The 23,647-nt window shown below is 40.2% G+C and overlaps 1 protein-coding gene across 1 annotated transcript; it reads right to left on the bottom strand.

The window, feature by feature from the left end:
- Positions 1-267: 267 nt before the first annotated feature.
- On the bottom strand, positions 268-23,354 carry LOC132379823 (interferon-induced protein with tetratricopeptide repeats 1-like). Its single transcript, XM_059948103.1, has 4 exons — positions 23,333-23,354; positions 23,053-23,067; positions 19,937-19,953; positions 268-2,760 (listed from the first exon to the last, which is right to left on the bottom strand). The coding sequence occupies exons 1-4, from the start codon at positions 23,352-23,354 to the stop codon at positions 1,249-1,251; spliced, it is 1,566 nt and encodes a 521-aa protein (XP_059804086.1). The 3' UTR covers positions 268-1,248.
- Positions 23,355-23,647: the final 293 nt, after the last annotated feature.

The following is a 23,647-nucleotide window of genomic DNA, read 5'->3' as shown; positions in this document are numbered from 1 at the left end:
ACCGAATGAGATGTGCTACATGATAGGCATGGCATCTTAATGAAGGGAGAACCACATTGGGAACAATCAGCTCTACTTACTGAATTGGAATTGTTAACTTTATTACCAGCACTAAAGGCTGGAGTAAAAGCTCCTTAAGTGTTCCTTGAACTGATACTGTTCGCAATCGTATGCATCAAGAAAATCATTAACACTTCACTACAGGTGTGGAGAATTAAATCATAACATTTTATTGGTTACTTTTACATTCAGTTTCTGATATTACAGCTCATTTAACAATATTAAAAAGGAAATAGAAATAAATGAATATAAGATTTCAAATTAATGTTCGACTAAAACTCCAAACATTGGAAAACTGTACAAGTTCTGAAAAAAACACACAAGTCAGGCAGCATCCTAATCTTCAGTCTGAAAAATTCAGTTTGCTAAATGTTATCAGAATTTTCTGCTTTAATAGCATAATATTTTAATATTTTTAACATTTTGAGTCTGCTTTGGTGCTTTTCACTGGAAATTGCATGAAGCTTTAACTCATTAGTGTGGTAGGTAAACAAATTCTAATGTAGCATTTAGACACTACTACAAATTGCAAAGATTTCATCTGGAATATTTTTGTATGCAAATTAAAATTGCTCGGAATGCAATTATTAAAAGAAAAAATGTAAAACTAAGGAAAGTTTATAGTAATCAATCACAAGTGTAAACTAGAATACAGAACATTCCACGGGTTTGGGTTATAATTGTTTATGGCTCAATTGGGGAAACAATGGTGTTAAGTGCTCTCCTTTCTCATTTGTGAATTTTACAAATCATTTCATTATCTTTCAGAGCAAGCTTTATTAACAAGGAAACTTCTTGTTTGGTGCTGTCACACAAATCTCAGTTTACCTAGAATTTTGTGAACTCGCAATCAACACCAGATTAAATTGGACCCATGGACTGGGAAATTACAGATCTGTTTACATGCTAGTGCTACTGATCTAGCCATAGCATCAGATGTACCTGAAATAGTGTCACTTCATCTCAAATAGAAATTGGAGAACTGATGGGACTGTATGGTATACAATGTAGATTGTATGGTCACAATATTCAGCAGAAAGCCTACAGAAGATCACAAATGAAACATGAATTAAATGTGTTTCTATTAATGTACTGCACATAATATCAGACAACTCTAGCAGCTAAAAATGGTTGAGGAAAGACTTTCCACAGTCAGTGTACCCCCGGATCAGTTTGGGTAACTAGAGCCTAATTAGAAGGGTGTAATTCACACAGAGCATTGAGATATTCTTCATTTCCAGGATCAAATTCCAAGGCCTTTTCAAAGCATTTAACAGCCTCATCCTTCTCCCCAGCCAGCTGGTGCACCATTCCAAGAACACCAAAGGCTTTGCTGTTTCTTGGATTCCTCTTAATTTGTTTTTTAAAGATCTTCCTCAAGTTACTGTCACAGAGCTTCCATTGTTTACTTCCATGATGGATTTTAAGTCCGTCCAGGAAATAGACGATGGCATTTGATTCAGATCTTTTGTGGTGCAGTTCAAACAATCCAACTTGTAAAGCTACTGCCTGCTTATGATCTGAAGCAAGATCCGTCAAGCTCAGCAGACTGTTGTAGATCTCCTCTGCTCGGTCTACTTCTCCATTTTCCAAGCAGATTCCTGCAAAATCCAATTTTGCAAAAGTAAATGATGGTTTGAGATCAAATGCCTTTTCAAAGTGATATTTACACTTACTGATCAACTTAGCTTTCTGTTGAAATGCAGATCTGTCAGGATGGTTGCAGTCTGCTTTCTTTTTCAGTCTGAACAGTTTTTCTCTGTAACACATACCGACTTGGTGGTGTAAGAAGGATGAGCATGGAGTAAATTCTAAAGCTGCCTTCAACAGGCCTATTGCTCTATCAAGATCTCCTCCTATTCTGTAAAACTTTGCTGCATAACGAAGCACATATGGCAGACCTGGGGTCTTCCTCAATGCTTTTTCAATTAATTCATTTGCTTTCTCTGTTTCCTTGAACTCTTGCAGTTTTAGGGCCAACATAACCATGGCCACCGTGTCATCTGGGTCAAGCTCCAGCACCCGTCGCAGATACTTCACTGGCTGACTTCGCTCCTGATTCTTTGGAACACCAGAAATACCTTCCAGACGAAGCAAAGCAGTTGCATAGCCCATAGTCCACTCCACGTTATCAGAATCGTCCTGCAGAGCCTTCTCAAAACATTCCTTTGCCTCCTCATAGTATTCAGCAGCAGAACTCAACAATGACCATCCCTTCTCCCCGTACACCTGGGGTATCATTGCTGTATAGCGAAGGCCATCACTGAGCGGTTTACAGATCATCTCCAGCTTGTCGAGATAGGACTGGGCCTCAGTCAGTTCTCCCATGTGGTAATGCACCCAGGCAAAGTTTCCATAGGTGATGATGCTTCTTCTTTCAAAGTCATCTTTGTGGTTCTCTCTCCATATCTTTTCAGCTTCCTTTAAATTTTGAATTGCTTCTTCATAGTCACCTTGCTGACAGTTTACAAAAGCAAGATGGTTGTAGGATGTGGCTTGATATTTTACACCAAGTTTTATAGAATCTTGTAATCTCAGCTTCAAGTCACTGAAGTCAGTGTTGTCATTCTCTGGAACCCATGTGAAGTGACATTGAAACTGTCGGAGTTTCTCAAACAAGGATTCCTTCAGAGTGTTGCTGCATTCAAGCACAAAGTAATCAAAGATTATTGATGTGATATTGATTCTCCATCCTAACTGCTAAATGCTTGGATTGACAATATTAGTAAATTCTGAATTCCTGAGGTGCAGCATAGTCAGAGAGCAATGGGTGCAGAACAGATCAATCCCTTCCTGATCAAATCAGTATCTACCAGATGGTGATTAGCCCAGTGGGAAACAGTCTTGGTTCTAGAAATACCAAACAATAAACCGAGATAGCCAGATTAAAATAATTACTGTGTTCTGACTATGCTAGCTGAATGTGTTTTAAATTAAGAAAGAGAGCAGGATATATTTACATTCCAATTTGTCATTTAAGGATTGGGCCAGTCCAGCAGATCATTAACACAGTAGCTGGGAAAAGGAATGGAAAAAAACAACTTTGTGGCACCATGTCAGTCAGTTAGTTCTCTACCTGAATACATGGCTGGCAAATTTCAGAAGCAATTAGTAGCAAGGCTGATTAGCCAGAGATGATGAAACCCATCATCAGACAAAAAAACTAATGAAAAATCTGTGAACAGAAGTCTCAAAGAAGAGCCTAAAGCTGCTGCTGATGCTATGAAAACACCATGGGTAACCAGTTTAAGTCAAGAAGATCCATCATCTGGGACATGCCATGTTGTCACAACTACCATCAGTTAGAAGGTATAGAAGCCTGGAATACCGCATCATCACATTCAAGAACAGCTATTTCCCTTTAACCATTCAGTTCTTGGACCAGTCAGCATAACTTTCATCACTCTTGTTTAAAATTCTGAGTGCTTTGCACTAAAATGGGTTTAGTTTATTTGTGTTATAATTATCTTCTGTCTTGTAAGAATTGTGTATAGTTTAGATTTATGTTTCTCTCTGTGAATGCTCCTTATGTGATGCTATGTGACTGTGACGCTGCTGCAAGTAACTTCTTCATTTCACCTGAGCATATTCACTCAGTGCAACTTTACTCGATACCGCCTGTACATAATAAAGTAGCCACTGAGTGATTGTTTGTGGTCTTCTGTCTTTGTTGCCAATGCACTTCAAAATCACACCACTTTTGCAACATGGGTTTATCTGTGTTACAGTCACCTTCCTGTCAGCTCAATGCTCGCTGGCCATTCTCCTCTGATCTCTCGCATTAACAAGGTTTTTTCACCCATTCAACTTCTGCTGATTGGATTTTTTTTTCATTTTTTGCACTGTTCTCTGTAAATTCTCAAGACTGCTGTGCTTGAAAATCCCAGGAGGTCAGCAGTTTCTGAGAATCACAAACCATTCTGTCTGGCACCAACAATCATTGCACTAAGTCACTTAGATCACATTCTGATCATAGGTCTGAGCAATACCTGAACCTCTTGAACATGTCTGCATGTTTTTATGCATTTAGTTGCTGCCACATTATTGGATGATTATATACTAACATTAAAGAGCAGTTGTATTAAATAAAGTGGCCGCTCAGTGTTTGCTCTTCTGCAATGAACTCAGCTTAGACTTTAAACTGTTTCTGCAATGCCGACAACACAGCAAATTGGACAAACAATTGTAAAAGTGTTAAGAGTAAAATGAAAACAACAGTATTTAATGCTTGGTACTGTCATAGACAAGTCCGTGAAAAGACTTCTGGCTCAGGAGAGTCCAATGCAATAACTAGCGGTAGGACAAGACTGGGAGATCTAGGATAATTCCTCCTCAGTGTAGGGAATTGTGAAAAATAGGGTAAAGACGATAGATGTTTACGAGACTGCAGATGATTAAATCTGGAGCAAAAAAAAAGATCTGCTGAAGAAAATCCACAGGTCAAGTGCTGTGGAGTTAAAGGAATGGTCATTATCAGATCTAAGGGGTAGAGGGAAGGTAAACTGTATACTGTGGCAGTGCACACACACGGGGCTCGAAATGCCATCGGAAGCTGCGAGCAGACGCATGACCCACTCGGGGCGGACCTTCCGGGGACGGTCTGACGTCACGTCTGCCCCGCTGTTCGCAGGGGCCTATGGGAAGGAGGTTTTAAGCGCGCGAGTTTGATTCAGTAAAACCATTCCGAGTTCAGCTCTTGATGCACCATCAATAACTCTCAGAGATGGGAGGCGAACGATAGGCTTTTATTAGCTGCAAGAAACCACGATTAGTAGCAAAAGACCACCACACAACATCCTGGACATTGAGGGGGGAGCAGTGCCTCCAACCGCCTTTATACAGGGAGAAGTGGGAGGAGCCACAGGAGCAGTCAGCAGAGGGGCCTGTCCAGACAGGTATATGTAGTTCACCACAGCTCTCTCTGCCTCTGTGTGTTCCTTTTGTAGCGCCTTGCGCGCCACTACAATATAGTAGTCAGAGGAAGTGGTGAGACCAGGACTAGTAGGTGATAATAGGAACATTACAAAGGGGATCTGAACCCAATGTGTGTGCAGAGAATCATAAACTGAGAAAGAGCATGAGTGGATCAGTAAGACAGATTCAGTTGTTGGAAATGGAGGCAACGAAGGTGAATGTAATAATTCTGCAGAACATAGCGCTGGCAACTGATCCAACCAAATGCAGACAGAGATGATCATGAGTGTGGGGAGAAACTGACCGTTCATGTCAAAGCCTGAAGCTACAAACGTTGGAAGCAATGGAACAAGTTTCCCCATATCCTCCTTGCAATTCTGTGAACTGACATCATCCTCAAATTGTTGAGCCCTAAAGTTAAGATTATGCCTGTTGTAATGCACTTTCCATGTCAATCTCATCAAGCTATTTAAACTTTGTAAAATTTTTCAAAATGCCTTGCACTCAAGCAATTATCAGTCCAGTTGCAAAACCTGACACCATATTTTAATGTTGCTAATCCCATATTCTATACAATCTGTCATCGTGCCCACTGGCAGACATCATTACTGAGGTATGGAGATCAGAACTAACCCCAAAGATAATTAAACCAAAGAAGTGCAAAGCTCCAGTTTTGATTTCCAGGTCTTCTTGTAATTAAAGACTCATTTCCCACCATTCACTTTGATTTTCATTCACTGGGTTTAATGATTTATTTCTGCTTCACTGTTCCTCTACACATTCTGAACTTGTCCACATTTCCCCACTCTGAACTCCAGATTCTGCAGTTGCCTCATTTGCATTAACCATCATTGATACTTTGTGGTTTTTAATCCCTATCTGCTCTGTTCACTGCATCACTTAGAGACATCTATAAACTTCAGTATGTAATTCTCTATTACTGAATGCTCTCGATGATGAAAAGCCTTTCCTCCAATGCAGATTCCGTGAAATGGAGGATATGTTCATATATTTGACTCTTGGGCTCTCTCTCCTCCTGAATTCTTTCCATTTCAAAGACCTGGACTACAAACCTTACCTCAAATCATCATTTCCTGGGATGAATAAAGTGAGTGATCTCTTATTCTTGACCTCCCCCACTATTTCCCAGTAGTCTGAGTTCCCACGATCAAGTAAATTTCCCAGATCACAAACCAGGGTTCAGATCCCTGACCCTACACCCTAAGTGATCACAAACTCCTTTCCCAGATGTCGGCAGATCCAGACACGGATTACATTAAATTTCACTGATCTGGTCATCCATGCCAACACTTCTGACTTTTTCTGAGAATGCCCTGACTTCTGATAACATCATGGAAACAAGAAGGCTCACTTACCTCATGGTGCTGTTTGGGATTCAGAGGACCAGGAAAACTATGCGACTGTACAACATGAGAATCTCAGAAAGCTTTTATAATCTGTGGGCTGGGCTGAGTTGTAAAATTTGATTACTGAGAGTGGAATGGAAAATGAAACTGGAAACTAAAACTGACAAACCTGCTTTTTCCTTGAGAACTGGATTTGTCGTGATAACCAATTACCTTTAAAAAAAGTAATGTTAATTCAAACACATCCATTTTAATCCTTTTACATGCTAATAGATTTTAGGATAATATTCCAACAGACCTTGAAGGACCACAGATTCTCAGAATTATTTGCTATCTTCCTCAAACACTGCCTCAAGCAATTCAGAAGAGTTCAGACTTTAACCCACTATTACAACACCTTTGCTCTCACTCTGTAACTACCTCCTCCCTGTGTCCTTGCGTTCACCAGTTCTGCTCAGTGGAGATGTGACTTGGAGACATCACGGGCATTAACGTAAAAGCAAGTGGCACAAAGGATCAAGTAAAGCGTATAGGAAAATTCAGGAACAGACAGTCTACAACATTGAATTGAATTGAATTGAATTTCGGTTTATTGTCATTTAGAAACCACAACTGCAATGCAGTTAAAAAATGAAACAACATTCCTCCAGAATGATATCACAAAAGCACTCAACAAACAGACTATACCAGAAAATCCACATAATGTTTGGCAATCCCCAAATCCAGAGTCCGGAGAGGCTGCTACATATTGAGCTCACCTTTGAAATCAGAATGGAATCTTTTCAATGAGGCATGTCTGAAATCAGGACTAGGCTGACTGAGGAGAAAGGAATGAATGAAAGAGGAAAAGGAGCTTGTAAAGGTTTTGCTGTGGAATTTTGCTGCAGGGATGGAGGAGAAAGAGTTTTTTTTCAATATTTTTATTACTTTCTTACATAAAAGAATACAGGGTAAAGTAAGATATATAATATATATTGATTACAATATATTGAAATCACAGATGAGGTGTAATTACCCCATATCCATATAGATTCAATTCAAGTATATAATTGAAAAGAAATAAATTTATTATACAAAAAATCTAAACCCACTACCAGAAAAAAACAGCTGTCTGGTTAAAAAAAAAAGGAAAAACTCCTTAACATATAGTAAAACATATTATTAGCCAACATCTGTGCTTAACAGCAAATCAAAGATTTTGAAAGTAATTCAAAAAAGGTCCCCACAATGTTAAAAAATCTTGTCTAGGTTCAGAAATTGAACAGTGAATCTTCTCTAAATTTAAGCAAGACATAACATTATGTAACTGATGAATATGAGTAGGAAGAGTGGCATCTTTCCACTTAAGCAGCAATGCCCTCCTAGATATAAGAGAAATAAAGGCCAAAATATGCAAATCGTGTGTCTCCACAATATTATCATTTCCTCCAACAATACCAAATAAAGCAGTCAAAGGATTAGGTTTAAAATTTACTTTAAAAAGCACCAAAAAAATTTGAAATACTTCCTTCCAATGTTTTTCATACCTCGGACAAGTCCAAAACATATGGATTAGTGAAGCTTCTCCATTATTACATCTATCACAATAGGGGGATATCTCTAAATAAAAATGAGACAGCTTATCTTTAGACATATGTGCTCTATGAACCATTTTAAGGTGTAGGTGGGAATGATAGGCACATAACAATGAGATATTAACCAATTTAAAAATTCCATTCCTAGTGTCCTCAGAAATTGAAATCCATAAATCTTGTTCCCAAAGATTCTTAATTTTATCTAAAGGAATATTTCTCATTCCCAACAACATACCTTAAGTATTAGATATAGATGCATTATAGAAGAGTTACAAATGAAAAATTATTACAAGTAAATTTTTATATGGACTTTTAGGAAATGTATGTACTTGAGAATGCAAGAAATCTCTAATTTGTAAATATCAAAAAAAGTGAGTTCTCGGTAGACTATACTTAACTGATAGTTGTTCAAATGAAGAGGGACTATCTCCAACAAACAAATCATGAAAACATTTAACACCCAATCTATTCCACTCTTTAAAAACTACATCAGACATAGAAGGTTTAAAAAATAGTTAGAAAAATGGGACTGGAAAGTGAAAAACTCAATAAATCAAGATATTTTCCAAATTGTACCCAAATCCTCAAAGTGTGTTTAACTACAAAATTATCAGTTAAATTACTTAAAGATAAAGGAACTGAGGATCCAGGAAGAGAAATGGTAGAAAATTTATTAACAGAGTTACCTTCTAAAGAAACCTAGCCCGGACAGTCCTCTCAATTAATGTAACCAAAACGTAAGATTCCGTGTATTGACTGCCCAGTAATAAAACCTAAAAGTGGGTAAGGCTAAACCTCCATTCTTTTTAGCTTTTTGAAGATGAATTTTGTTTAATCGAAAATTTTTATTATTCCATATATAAGAAGATATAATAGAATCCAAAGAATCAAAAAAGGATTTAGGAATAAAAACAAGTGTGGCCTGAAATAAATATAAAAATTTAGGCAAAATATTCATTTTAATAGAATTGATTCGGCCAATCAACGATAAAGACAGGGGGTGACCAATTTAATAGTACCTTCTTAGTATAATTCAGAAGTGTAAAAATAATTTCTTTTAAAAAGGAATTTATAATTCCTAGTGATTGTTATGCCCAAATAAGTAAAATGATTTTTTACAATTTTAAAAAGAAGGTTACTATTAACTAATACCAAATTATTTAAAGAAAACAGTTCACTCTTATGAAAGTTAAGATTATATCCTGAAAAGCTGAAGAGTAAAGAAAGTAAGAAGGTAAAGACGACTCCACATTAGAAATGTAGAGTGAAAGGTCATTAGCAGACAGCAAAACTTTGTGGGTAATATTCTTCCTTAATATATCAGTGATATCATTAGATTCTCAGAAATCAATAGCTAAAGGTTCTAAAACCAAATCAAAAAGTAAAGGACTCAAAGGACAACCTTATCTAGTTCCACGATGAAGTTTAAATGGTTTAGAGAACTGAGAGTTAGTAAGAATCTAAGCAGAGGGAGATAGATAAAGTAATTTCATATATTGAATAAAATAAAGCCCCCAAAGTTAAACTTTTCTGAAGTTTTTAATAGAGAATTCCATTCAACCTGATCAAAGGCTTTCTCAGCATCTAAAGGTATCACACTTTCTGAAATCTCTTTAGAAGGAGAATAAGTAACATTCAGTAAATGACAAATATTAAAGTGGGAGTATCGATTTTTGATAAATCCAGTCTGATCATCAGAGATAATAGATGGCAAAATATTTTCAATCCTATGAACCAACAGTTTAGATAAAATTTTAGAATCAACATAAGTAAGCAAATAGGTCTATAAGAAGAGCATTCAACCGGGTCCTTATGCTTTTTTAGAATAAGCAAAATAGAGGTTTCATAAATAGATTGTGGCAACTTACCTAATTTAAAAGAGTCAGAAAGGACTGAATATAAATGAGGTATAAGCAAAGAGGAAAAAATCTCATAAAACTCTCCAGAAAATCCACCAGGACCCGGAGCCTTCCCCAAGTGCAAAGAGTGAACAACCTCAGCAATTTCCTCATAAGAAATAGTTGATCCAACAATATTTGAATAGCATCAGAAAGTGTAGGAATGTTTAATCGATCTAAAAACAATTATTCATTAGAGTATTAGCTTTAGGAGGATCAGGACTATAAAGTTTAGAGTAAAATTCTCTGAAAGTATCGTTTATTTCTAAATGATCAGATGGTTTATCACCATTAGCTTGACAAATTTCTTTAATTTGATGTTTACCTATAAAGGTCCTTAATTGGTTAGCTAATAGTTTACCCATTTTTTTTCTCCATGAACATAAAACTGACTTTTATCTTTTAAAATTTGCATTTCCATTGGATAAGTTAGAAGCAGATCGTATTTAGTTTTAATTTCAACACTTCTTTTATATAAAACAGGATCAGGAGCCAAAGCATAGTTTTGGTCTAATTGTTTCAACTGATTGGCTAATTCAATTCTCTCCTTATTAGCTTTTTTCTTAACACTTCTGGTAAAGGAAATAATTTGACCTCTAATATAAGCCTTAAGTGCATCCCAGAAAATAAGACAAGAAGTCTCTTCTAGCATATTCTCTTCAAAAAAAAGAATAATTTGCCTTTCCAGAAATTTTAAAGAATCTTTATCTGATAACAAAATTGGATTAAAATGCCATAATCTGTTTATTTGGGAGACACCCAGAAGATTTAAAGATAAAAATACAGGAGTGTGATCTTTATATTCATAGGATTGAAAGAGTGGAATCAATTGGCTATCAATAAAAAAAATCAATACTGGAATACGATTGATGAACATGAGAAAAAAATGAGTATGCTTTAGCTGTCAGATACAAAAATGCCAAATATCAACAATATCACATTTCATTAGAAAAGTTTGGATAAAAGAGGCAGATCTACTACAAGTCAATCGTTTAGAAGAAAACCAATCTAAGATAGGATCTAAACAGCATTTAAAGTCTACTCCTAAAACCAAGGAATATAAACTTAAGTCTGGTAAAAGCAAAAAAAAAGTTCAAAAAAGCCCTGGGTCATCTATATTCAGCACAAACAAATTAGCAAAAACCATTTATTTATTACATGTGTCCCCACGTTTTTCAAGTGTTCGCTTTACGACACTTCACTGTTATGAAACACCTACATTAACTACCTGTTTTCACTAACAGAAGGTGTTTCTACTGTTACGAAAAAAGGCAGCGCATGATAAAAAGAAGTGCATGATAAAATGCAGCGCATGCCCCAAGCAGCCAACCTCCTCCCCCAGAACTGCATTCTAGCTGGCCTGTGCCCGTGAGCATCTGTGCTTTATGTCTTTCTTTTTACAATATTTTTGTGTTGCCTTTATGGCAGTTATTTAATTTATAATATTTTTGCTTAGTAATTCATTTGTTAGCATTCTAGTTAAAGTTAGGATTGTTTAACATAAATTCATTGTCTGTGAGATATCGCGGCATGCGATGACGTCACATCCGGTTTCACTGCGTCCTGTGGGAAAATGCTGGTTTGGAGAAACAGGCAGGTGAGCGTCGAGACATGTGCGAGCGCAAGCAGCAGCAAAGTTTTCTCTCTACGCACCAGAAACATAGTAAAGGCAATGCTGTAAGTCATGAGATAATCAATATGTTGAATTAAAATGTTAACGCTGATCCTGTTAAAAGTAATGATGGTTGAAAGGATTTATGTTTTCGTTAGTTAAAGAGTTGCGGATAGTTTGCGTTGAAGTGTATTTAAAGCAGTCAATGGTGTAGGTAGATTCTGACTATATGCTGCACTTTAATGTACTGTAGTTGTTGTAGTTTTACCTTTGCAAGTATTTATGATGTAAATGTAATATTAAGAAGGAAACAACTGCTGTACACATCTTGTATTGTTTATTCAACAGTTTTCGCCATACATTAATGAGGAAGAATGAACAGTAAATGGTTAATCTTACTGCGACCTTGTTTATATTGACTGCGGTTTATCTCAGTGTTTAGTTCAGCATTATCTTACACACTGAGCGAGAACACTACAGTGAAAAAGCGGCATTATCAGGTGTTTCAAGTACTGCAATGACAACTCGATCCAGCGTCAAGTCGTTGTCACCCAGCGAGGGGGGCAGTAGGACATCATCAAGTAAGGCCGCCCATGCAAGAGCTAAGGCAGAAGCCGCCAAGGTGTGACTGCGCTACGCTAAACGAGAAGCAAAATTGAAAATGGAAGCGGCTGCCAGAGAAGCCGAAAACCAGCTGGAAAGGACAAGGAAAGCGGCAGAGTTAGAAGTGCTGACTCTGGAACGAGAAGAAGCTGCTGCCAGGATGGAAGCAGAGTTCATAGAAGATGCTGAAGAAATGCAAGATCTGGTTAACGTAAAATCTACTTCAGCAAAGACCAGATTGGAACGCACAAGCGACTATGTCCAATCTCAAACGGATTGGAAGATTCGTTCTTCCACTCCATACTTATTTGATAACACCCCACATCATGAGGAGTCTCAGAGAGACCCAATTGCACCACATCCATCTGAGGGAGACAATTTACCCTCGCAACTCCGCGATGTAGTCAAGAATGAAAGGGCTGATGACAAATACTTCTCGACACCAAACTTACAAGATTTGGTGAGAAGAGAGGCAAAGGCAGAATTCAGAACAGCAAATTCCATAACAGACGTACGCCCTCAGTCATATACCTGCCGACATACTTCCCCAGGCCGCATGCCACTTGCAATTGAACCCCTGGCACAGTATTTAGTACGACGAGATCTCGTCACTTCAGGACTATACCAGTTCGACGACAAACCTGAAAATTACCATGCATGGTACTTCACATTCACCAACGCTATCGACGGACTCCAGCTCAGAGCAACCCAAGAGTTGGATCTTATGGCGAAATGGCTGGGGAAAGAATCATGCGAACAGGTGAGATGCATACGTTCAGTGTACATCAACAAACCCGAGCTAGCCTTAAGCAAAGCATGGGAGAGACTTCGGGAGGGCTATGCGGCCCCTGAAATTATTGAAGCGGCGCTATACCGACGTCTGGAAAACTTTCTTAAGGTGTCAGCCAAAGATCACATCAAGTTAAGGGAGCTCGGAGATTTACTCATGGAGATTCAAGGCGCCAAAGAAGATGGCTACTCAGCTGGTCTAGTATACCTAGATACTCCATCCGGGATTAGACAAATCGTGGACAAACTTCCATTTGGCTGCAGGACAGGTGGGTGTCTGTTGCCTCAGAGTACAAAGAAGACCACAATGGTCGATTTCCTCCCTTTGAGTATTTCACTAGTTTTGTGTGCAGGGAGGCGAAGAAGCAAAACGACTCTAGCCTCATGGGTCAAGGAAGCAGTACAGTTTACACCGAGCCAGATAAATCCTCTTCGAATAATTTCGACATTAATAAACCCGTCTCAGTGCTTAAGACTGAAGTCTTTACAACTAACCACGACCCTAGCAAGGAATGACCATTGCATAACAAACCCCACCCTCTCAGAACATGCAGAACATTTAGGGAAAAACCCCTTGAAGAGAGGATGGCCCTTTCAAGGAGAAATGAATATGTTTTAAATGCTGTTCCTCGACCTCTCACTTTGCTAGAGAGTGTACGATCGCCGTGAAGTGTCCGGAATGTGATAGCACTAATCACGATCGGGCCATGCATCCCGGCCCGTTACCGCAAACCGACAACGCTCCTTCACCCCCACAACAGGACAGTGGGGAGGGAGAGGCTCACTCCAGGACAACTGTTGTCAGCTCGAGCTGTACAGAAGTTTGCGGTCAAGCTCAGTCAAGCCGTTCTTGTTCAAAGATCTGCCTCACTAAGGTGTACCCTAAAGGAGCCAAAGACAAGGCCATCAAAGCCTATGTAATTCTGGACGATCAGGGCAATCGCTCACTAGTCAGTCCAGAGTTCTTTAAATTGTTCCACATTGAGAGTGATCAGTTTCCATACTACCTTAGAACTTGCTCAGGCAATGTAGAAACTCATGGAAGGAAGGCAGAAGTCTTCCAGCTCGTCCCTGGATGGTAAAGTCATCATCTGTCTCCCTCCACTCTTAGAGTGCAATGAAATTTTGAATAACCGCACTGAGATCCCGATGCCAAGCGCAGTGCTACACCAGCCACATCTCCACCACATCGCCAAACACATCCCAGAACTGGATCCAACAGCAGAAATACTCCTGCTATTAGGAAGAGATGTTCTTTGGGTGCACAAGGTTAGACAGCAGGTCAATGGACCACACGACGCCCACTTTGCGCAACGCCTGGATCTAGGATGGGTGGTGATAGGAGAGGTGTGCCTTGGCAAGGTACACAAACCAACGGTTAGCACACTCAAGACCAATGTGCTAGAGAGTGGCTGCCATTCAATTTTTCAACCCTGCACAAGTTTCATGTGTATCAAGGAAGCACGACAAGGCTTTAACAAACGTAAAGTAACCGACAAGACGCTGGGTCAGTCAGTCTTCGCTCAAACCGAGCATGATAATAAACTTGCTCCATCAGCTCAAGACATAAAGAGTTTTAAGGAAGAATAATGGGGAATCAGAAAGAGAGAGAATGGAAAATGCAAGGGGAAATTCTGGATTCCAATCAGATCAACGATCTGATGCCCATTCAGAGAGAGAGCCCAGGGAGTGAATATGATGAGTGATAAACCAAGTATTTCTAAGAAAGTTGACAGCAACAACCAATAAACTGTTGAATGATACCATGGGACAAAACCTATGCGTTAACATTGAGTTGCACTTCTAAACTTTCAGACGTCATAAAATAAGTAGCTGAAGAAAATCCCCAAAGTAGCTAAAGAATTCGATGAATTGGGAAATCCTGTGGAAAATACTATGTATTTAATGTATGGAAGTTTGTTGACTGATGCCTAAATCTCCCATTTGACAAATTCCTATGTCATAAAGCAGGACAAGATTTGATCATTTCAGAAGATCGGGACTGCTTGGTAACACGGAGGACCAGAAATTCTCACTTGAGGGTTTAGAGGATGGGCTTCCTCAGGGGTCTTCTTGCGTGGTACTGTCCATGTTTTCAACTCACAGATTTTCTGATGAATCTTCCCAGAACTCATTCAGACAAAGCAACAACTTCCCAGAGAGCAGAAATCATAAAAGAAGTAGCTGAAGAAAATCCCAAATTTAGCTAAAGAATTGTCTGCATTGAGAGATCCTGTGGAAAATGCTATATTTTTTTTAATGTATGGAAGTATGTTGACTGAGGCCTAAATCTCCCATTGGACGAATTCCCATGTCATTAAGCTGGACATGATTTGATCATTTCAGAAGATCGAGACTGCTAGGTGACACGGAGGACGCGAAGTGTTTACTTCAGGCCTCAAAGGATCAGTTTCCTCAGGGGTTTTCTCACACATTATTGTCCATGATTTCAGCTCACAGATTTGCCAACCAGGCTTTCCAGTACTCATTCAGGCACACTCCCAGAGTGTGGAAACTTGGATATTGGTCTTTCCAAGGGAGAGCTCAGTTATTAAAGATTTTATTGAGGGGAAATATGAGGAGGAGGAGGAGGAGGAGGAGCTCAGGACACTCAGCAAGTGAAGCTAGCTTGCAGGTCACTTTCTAATGACTATTGTACTCATCTGTGAGGATGATCTGTGAGAATCACCTGTGATTCTTTTGATGGATTCAATTACATGTCCGTATATATTTGTGTAGGTGGTGAGACCAAGACAGGCTATTGCTGATGTTCACTGCTAGAAATAAAGTTTCAAGCATGAAAAGTTCAGTGCAGGCAAACAATAAAGTGCAAAGACATACAAGGTAGATTGTGAGGACAAGAGTCCATATTATTATACTAGGAAACCATTTAATCATCTAATAGCAGTGGTTAGCACCATGAATTACAGTACGGATGACCCGGGTTCAATTCATGCCACTACCAGTAAGGATAGGTATCTTCTTACTGTGACCTTGTGGGATTTCATCGGGAGAGCTGGTTTCCTCCCATAGTCCAACGATGTACCAGTTGGTGGGTTAATTGCCCATTGTAAAACTGTCCCATGGTCAGGCTCGGATAAAATGGGGGGTTGCTGGGCAGCATGGCTCGAAGAGCCAGAATGGCCCTACAGCACGATGCCGCTCAATAAATAAATAAATAATAGAACTTGTCCTTGAGTCTGGTAGCACATGCTTTGGGGCTTTTGCATCTTCTGCCCAATGTGGAGGTTGGGGGAAAGAAAGAATGTCTGTGGTGTATGTGGGGTCTTTGATTATGCTGTCAGCTTTACTGAGGCAGTGGGCAGTGTCGACAGAGTCACCGGATAGACAGCTGGTTTTCAGTCCGGTGCTGAGTTGTGTCCACAATCCTCAACAGTAGAGACACTGGTGAGCTTCCTTAGCCATGGCATCTCTGTGTTGGACCAGGACAAACCACTGGAGATGTTCACTGCTGGGAAGTTGAAGTCTCAACTCTCTCAACCTCAGTATCATTAATATAAACAGGAGTGTGTGACAACCCCACTTCCTAAAATCTATAATCAGCTCTTTTATTTTATTGACATTGAATGAAAGGTTGTTATCATGACCCCATGCCATTATTGCTATTTGAGATACGACCCACTATGGTGGTATCAGCTACAAACTTCTGATGTTTACACTAAGATTGGACACAACACGGGTGTTTGGAAGAAGAAACCAAAACCACTAAAAGTGCTAGATTTATTCAAAGCTGACTGTCTATGTGGTGAAACATTTATTACCATTTCAGTTCCCAGATAAAGGCTGAATGCATTGTGCTAATTTAGATTAAGAACAGACGAATGAAGGACTGCAGGTATTTCTTTCCAAATGAGATCTGACTAAAGTTTAATACAGCTACAGCATGACTTCCCTACTCATATACACAATATCCCAGCAATGAAGGTAAGCATGCCTTATGCCTTCTTTACAACCTTAGCCACTTGCACTGCTACTTTCAGTGAACTATCAGGACCCCAAGATCCCTCCAAACCTCAACGCTGTTTGGGGGATGACCATTAGCTACATACATTGTCCTTTCATTTGACATCCCTGAATACAACTCACACTTGTCTAAATTAATCTTCTTCTGAACTTTTCTGCCCATATTGTTAACTGATCTATATCACAATATATTAATTGATAGTCCTCCACACTCTGCACAATTCCACCAATCTTGTGACCTCCACAAACTTGCAAATCCATCTGTCAATATTTTCATCAAAATCATTGATATATAGTCACAAACAGTACAAATGCCAGCACTAATCCCTGGGAACACCACTGGTCATGAATCTCCAGCAGGAACAGCCGACTTCCACCCCGACTCTTGGTCTTCCACAGGTAAGCCAGTTCTGAACCCATACATACAATTCACCCTGGATTGCATGCATTTTCAACTTGTGAATTAACATAACATGAGATTCAGCTTACCATGAGGGTCCTGATCAAATGTCATACTGAAAACCTTGCAGATAATGTCCATTGACTTACCTTCAATGTGTTCCTTTGTCACCACCTCAAAAATCTCATTCAAGTTTTTAAGTCATGACCTACCCTGCAGAAAGCCATTCGGACTCTCTCTGAGGAGAACAGGCCATTGCAAATGTGTATAACTCCTTTTACTCAGCGTCCTCTCCAACATCTGCCCTACCACCAACGTGAGGCTGTGTGGCCTCTCCTGATTAATCCCGTCCTGAGTTATCCTGACTAACTTTCTTGAATAAAGCACAATATTTGTTACTTTCCGGTTATTTGGACCTTGTCCGTTGCTCATGAGGATACAAAAGTCTTTGTCAAAACCCCAGCAATCTCCTCAGTTGCTTCTTTCAATATACAGCCATCAAGCTCCTCAAACTTATCCACTTTAATGCTTTATAGAAGAAGAATCTAGCACTACCCCCTTAACCGTAGAGTGTCCCAGCACATTTGTATGTTCCACTCTGGCTTTATTATCCTCAGAATTCTTCTTCTCTATAAAGATCAGTACAAAGTACTTATTTAGTACCTCAGCCACTTCTCTGATACATCTCATAAGTTTCTTCCTTTAACCTTATATACCCTCTTTATATATCTATCCTTCATACCTTCTTTTGTTATGCCCTTTTTCTTCATAAGAGCTGAACACGCCTTGGGTTCCTCAATCCTGTTCACCAAGGACATTCCTTGACCCTTAACTTACCATCCTTGTGTTCACTTCTTATAGCACATGCAAACCCTGAACTCAGATCAGCTGGTCTTCAAACAATTCCCACATGACTGGCATGGAGATGTCTTACACAGGCTGATCTAGATCAGTACAGTTTATCTCTCTCTAACTCCATCCCTCTTAATGCCCTCCCAACCCCTACCGTCCTTCCCCCTCTGCCCTCCCCCTCCCTTTCCCCTCCATCTCGCTCCCTCTCCCTCTCTCTGTAATGCTGTGACATTCTCCCCTACCAGTAATGCAACCCCTCTACATCCTTTACACCCTCCCCCCCCCCCCCGGACATCTGAAACAATGAAACCCGAGTAAGTTAGGCAGCCAGTCCTGTCCCATGTGCAATCATGTCTCTGTAATGGCAATATCATTGTAATTCCATGTGGCCTGAGTCTAGTTTAATCGTCCTAAACTGCACTGGCAAACTTCCCACCAACAGTATTAGTTCCCCTCCAATTCCGATGCAAATTGTCTTGTTTGTGAAGGTCTCCCCGGCTTGAAAGGGAACCCAATGATCCATAAATCTGAACGTTTCCCTCCTACAACAGCCTGTAAGCCACAAATTGAACTGAGGCATGTATCTATTTCATACCTCACTAACACAAGCCATAATCCTGAGATTATATTCCTGGACATCCAGCTTTTTCGCATTCTACCTACCTCCTGAAAATCCCTTTGCAGGGCCTCATCCTTGATCCTGGCTATGTGTTAGGGACCAATGTGGGCCACAACTTCTGGCTGCTCTCCCTCCCCACTCAGAACGTCCTGTACCTGCTGTAAGACATCTTTGACCCTGGCGACAGAGAGGCAGCAAATCCACTTGCGTCCCAATTGTGGCCACATAAGTGCCTATCTGCATTCCTTACTATCAAGTCACCCATCATTATCATTCTATGACTTCCTCCTACTCTGCTTTTTCTCAGAGCTAGGCACAGTATCACTGTCTCTGCCACTGTCTGCTGAAAGGTTATTGCTGTCTTCTCAAAGTTTATTACCCTTCCCCCAGTTGCATTCCAAGAGGTATACCCATTTCTATAGGTAACCACCACAAGGGTACCCTGCAATGCCTGCCTACTCCCATTACTCCTCCTCATGGTCACCCTTGGGTTTGGCCACTCACTAAAACTCTCATCTATATCCTCAGCTTCCCAGATGATCCTGAGCATATCCAACTGCACCTCCTGATCCTCGACCTGGTTTGTCAGCTGGGAGCACTTTCCACAAATGTAGGGAGACCATGGAGTCCCTGTATTTCCCAAATCTTTGCAGGAATATCAGAAGAAACAAAATAATGTATGAGGGGTGAGTGATACATTCGTAGCCTAAGGTAGAAGGAGTCAATTTTAGAAAACCTAGTACATACATTTTTCACCCTCCCCTAGTGTTGCCACCATGTCCTCATGGACCTCCTTGGGAGATAAGCCCTTGAGACAGAGGTAGCAGATGACTGCATGAAGGCCAATGTTGTCCATTTTCTCAGACAGTGCTTACTTGCAATTTTCAATTATCTGAAACAGAAATACCACAAAAGTTATTAACTTCAAACTTGCTACATAATTTCTCAAAGAGTTGAACTCCACGTGCATATAATCAGAGCCGTATAACTCATCTCCTTCTACCCAAGGCCACGAACTCATCAATCACGCCTGCTGTGGACCACCTCTGGAGGTCCAAGACGCCGACTTCAACAAAGAAGGGATCCGTATGCTCCACAACCACTGGACTAACTGTGTAAATGTAGGAACGCACTATGTTGAAAAATAAATGCTAGGTTTTCTAAAAGTGATTCTGTTTATCTTAGGCCACGAACTTATCAATCACCCCACCTACAGTTGATTTTGATATCATTCCAAAATTTGCTGTAAGTTCCATGAACTTACATGAACTATTTTGGAATCTGTGAGGCAACAAACCAAAGAGTTGGTTCCGAATATTGAATTAGTTAATAATCTGGAGGAAAGAAACGTATGCAAATAGTGGTCATAATTTGCAAAATAGTGGAAATATGACAGAGCTAAGGTGAGTGGGAGGACAGATGATTGGGAAATTTTTAAGGAACAACAGAACTTAACTAAAAAGGCAATACGGGGAGAAAAAAATGAGGTACGAGCGCAAGCTAGCCAGGAATATAAAGGAGGATAGCAAAAGTTTTTTTAGGTATGTGAAGAGAAAGAAGATAGTTAAGAACAATGTTGGGCCCTTGAAGAATGAATTGGGTGAAATTGTTATGGGAAACAGAGAAATGGCAGAAGAATTTAATAAGTACTTTAGATCTGTCTTCACTAGGGAAGACACAAGCAATCTCCCAGATGTATGGATGGGCCAAGGACATAGGGTAACAGAGGAAATGAAACAGATTGACATTAGGAAGGAAACGGTGATGAGTAGATTGATGGGACTGAAGGCTGACAAATCCCCAGGTCCAGATGGTCTACATCCTAGGGTACTAAAGGAGGTGGCCCTGGAAATTGCGGATGCATTGGTAATCATTTTCCAATGTTCCTTAGATTCAGGATCAGTTCCTGAGGATTGGAGAATGGCTAATGTTATCCCACTTTTTAAGAAAGGAGGGAGGGAGGGAGAAAACAGAGAACTATCGTCCTGTCAGCCTAACATCAGTAGTGGGGAAGATGCTAGACTCCATTATTAAAGATGAAATATTGGCATATCTAGATTGCAGTGATAGGATTGGGCCAAGCCAGCATGGATTTACCAAGGGCAAATCATGCTTGACTAATCTATTGGAGTTTTTTGAGGATGTAACCAGGAAGTTAGACAAGAGAGATCCAGTGGATGTAGTGTACCTCGATTTTCAGAAGGCATTTGATAAGGCCCCACATAGGAGATTGGTGGGTAAAATCACTCATGGCATTGGGGGGAAGATATTGACATGGATAGAAAACTGTTTGGCAGATAGAAAGCAAAGGGTAACAGTGAATGGGTGTTTCTCGGAATGGCAGGTGGTGACTAGTGTGGTGCCACATGGCTTGGTATTGGGACCACAGCTGTTTATGATTTACATCAATGATTTAGATGAATGCATTGAGAATAACATCAGCAAGTTTGCTGATGATACTAAGCTGGGTGGCAGTGTGACATGTGATGAGGATGTTAGGAGAATTCAGGGTGACTTGGATAGGCTGGGTGAGTGGGCAGATGACGTTTAATGTGAATAAGTGTAAGGTTATCCACTTTGGGAGTAAGAACAGGAAGGCAGATTATTATCTGAATGGTGTAGAGTTAAGTAAGGGAGAAATACAAAGAGATCTAGGAATCCTTGTTCATCAGTTACTGAAGGTGAATGAGCAAGTGCAGCAGGCAGTAAAGAAAGCTAATGGAATGTTGGCCTTTATTACAAAGGGAATTGAGTACAAGAGCAAGGAAATCCTTTTGCATTTGTATAGGGCCCTGGTGAGACCACACCTGGAGTATTGTGTACAGTTTTGGTCTCCAGGGTTAAGGAAGGACATCCTGGCTGTAGAGGAAGTGCAGCGTAGATTCACGAGGTTAATTCCTGGGATGTCCAGACTGTCTTACGCAGAAAGGTTAGAGAGACTGGGCTTGTACATGCTGGAATTAAGGAGATTGAGAGGGCATCTGATTGCAACATTATTAACATTATTAAGGGATTGGACAAGATGGAGGCAGGAAATGTGTTCCAGATGCTGGGAGAGTCCAATACCAGAGGGCATGTTTTGAGAATAAGGGGTTGGTCATTTAGGACAGAGTTAAGGAAAAACTTCTTCTCCCAGAGAGTTGTGGGGGTCTGGAATGCACTGCCTCGGAAGGCAGTGGAAGCCAATTCTCTGGATGCTTTCAAGAAGGAGCTAGATAGGTATTTTATGGATAGGGGAATCAAGGGATATGGGGACAAGGCAGGAACCGGCTATTGATGGTAGATGATCAGCCATGATCTCAAAATGGCGGTGCAGGCTCGAAGGGCTGAATGGTCTACTTCTGCATCTATTGTCTATAATATAATGGTATTTTAAGATTGCTTTGAGATGCAGGGGGCAGTTTCACAAACCTTGGTTTTAACTTCTAAGTCATACAACTTTAACAAGATAAGAAATAAATGGAACACAATAAACCATGACAAACTGAAGACAAATAACATATAAACTCCTCTCGGGCTTCCACCGAGTCAAGATGTCAATGAAGATGACGATGGGAGGATTTGTCATCGAAACGTTGGTTAAAATCAACACATGAAATGGACTGGATACATGACAAAGGTCTATGCATCATACATGTCTGGAAAGCACTAGATCCTGAAGACAAAGGGTTAGCTCTTGATATTTGGGCAAGAGCAGTCAACTGCACTTCCATTAAATTCAACTAGAACTTTAACTTTTAAAGTATATCTTTTCCTTGATTTTTGCCTTTGTCAAGCACCCTTCGCTCCATCCACAACGAAAAGGATTTCCTGGTGGCCAAATATTTTAATTCCAATCCCAGCTTCTGTTTTGGCACGTTGGTTCAAGCCCTCTACTACTTCCATGATCACGCTGTTCTCAGTTTGTGTCACCAGGTTCGGATATGGCCCAAGTACAGAGTGAGAGCCACTGAAGCAGGTCGATAGTTCTCAAAACTTTAATGTGAACAGTGTTGAAGGGAAAATAAAACAATAAACAGGCCAAACAGGGCTGTGAACTAAAACTCTTAAATGGGAAACTAAGCCTACACTGCAGCTAGGGAAGTGGAGTCTGCCTCCTCCTGCTCTCAAGAGGTTACGAGTCAGGCAATTTGGCGGAACCTCATAGATATGGAGGATGTACCACTACCCCGTGACCAGTTGCTGCAATGCATGATAGGAACATGATAGGAGCTTGAAATATCAGGTGTCGCTGTCCGTTGTCTGTTGGACACAGGTAGTCAAGTAAGCACCCTGACCGAACAGCTCTTTCGAGAACACTCGAATAGAGGGGTCGAGGATATGTTGTCCACTGCTGGCTGGCTTAGGCTAACAGCTGCAAACTGTCTTGATATTACTTACCTTGGGTATCTAGATCTAGAGGTTCAAGCAATAGGCATGAAAATACCAAATTGTGGCTTTCTAGTAGTCAGGGATCCTGTTGGCACTGCACCACCTATCCCATGTATTGTAGGCATGAACATTATCAGCCAGTGTAGGCAACTTGTCTACGCAGAGATTGACACTGCCCTAGAAGGGAAGCTGGATTCTGATTGGAGAGATGCTTTCCGGAAAGTGCAGATGCACGCTACTAAAAGTAAAGCAGTCGTCCAAGTATCGGGAAAAGATATTGAGCACATACCTGCTGGATCTGTAGTCACCATTGTGGCTAGCAAGGCCACTGGAGATGCCGGTAGTGACCATAAAATGTTACTCGAGCCCCTTAACACCCCTTTACCAGGAGGTATTGTAGTCATTCTGACACTCATTGACTCTGGTGATCTGATAGTGCCAGTACAGATTTTAAACCTCTCCAGAGAGGATATATTATTTGATTTGATGTTCTGATTTATTTAAAAAACCCATTGCAATCATTGCAAAAATTATCTTTTAGATTGGAAGAATATAGGAAAATATCAGGGTATAAAGTAAACTGGGATAAAAGTGAAATTTTACC

This window comes from Hypanus sabinus, chromosome 22, assembly GCF_030144855.1.
Source record: "Hypanus sabinus isolate sHypSab1 chromosome 22, sHypSab1.hap1, whole genome shotgun sequence".
In the NCBI taxonomy this organism is placed as follows: domain Eukaryota; kingdom Metazoa; phylum Chordata; class Chondrichthyes; order Myliobatiformes; family Dasyatidae; genus Hypanus; species Hypanus sabinus.
Note: the sequence above shows the minus strand (reverse complement) of the source record. Positions and strands in the feature narration are given on the sequence as shown.

Bases quoted from the DNA above. Each gene is read 5' to 3' on its own strand.
- LOC132379823 (XM_059948103.1), bottom strand. From the start codon at position 23,354: ATGGTGACTACAGATCCAGCAG.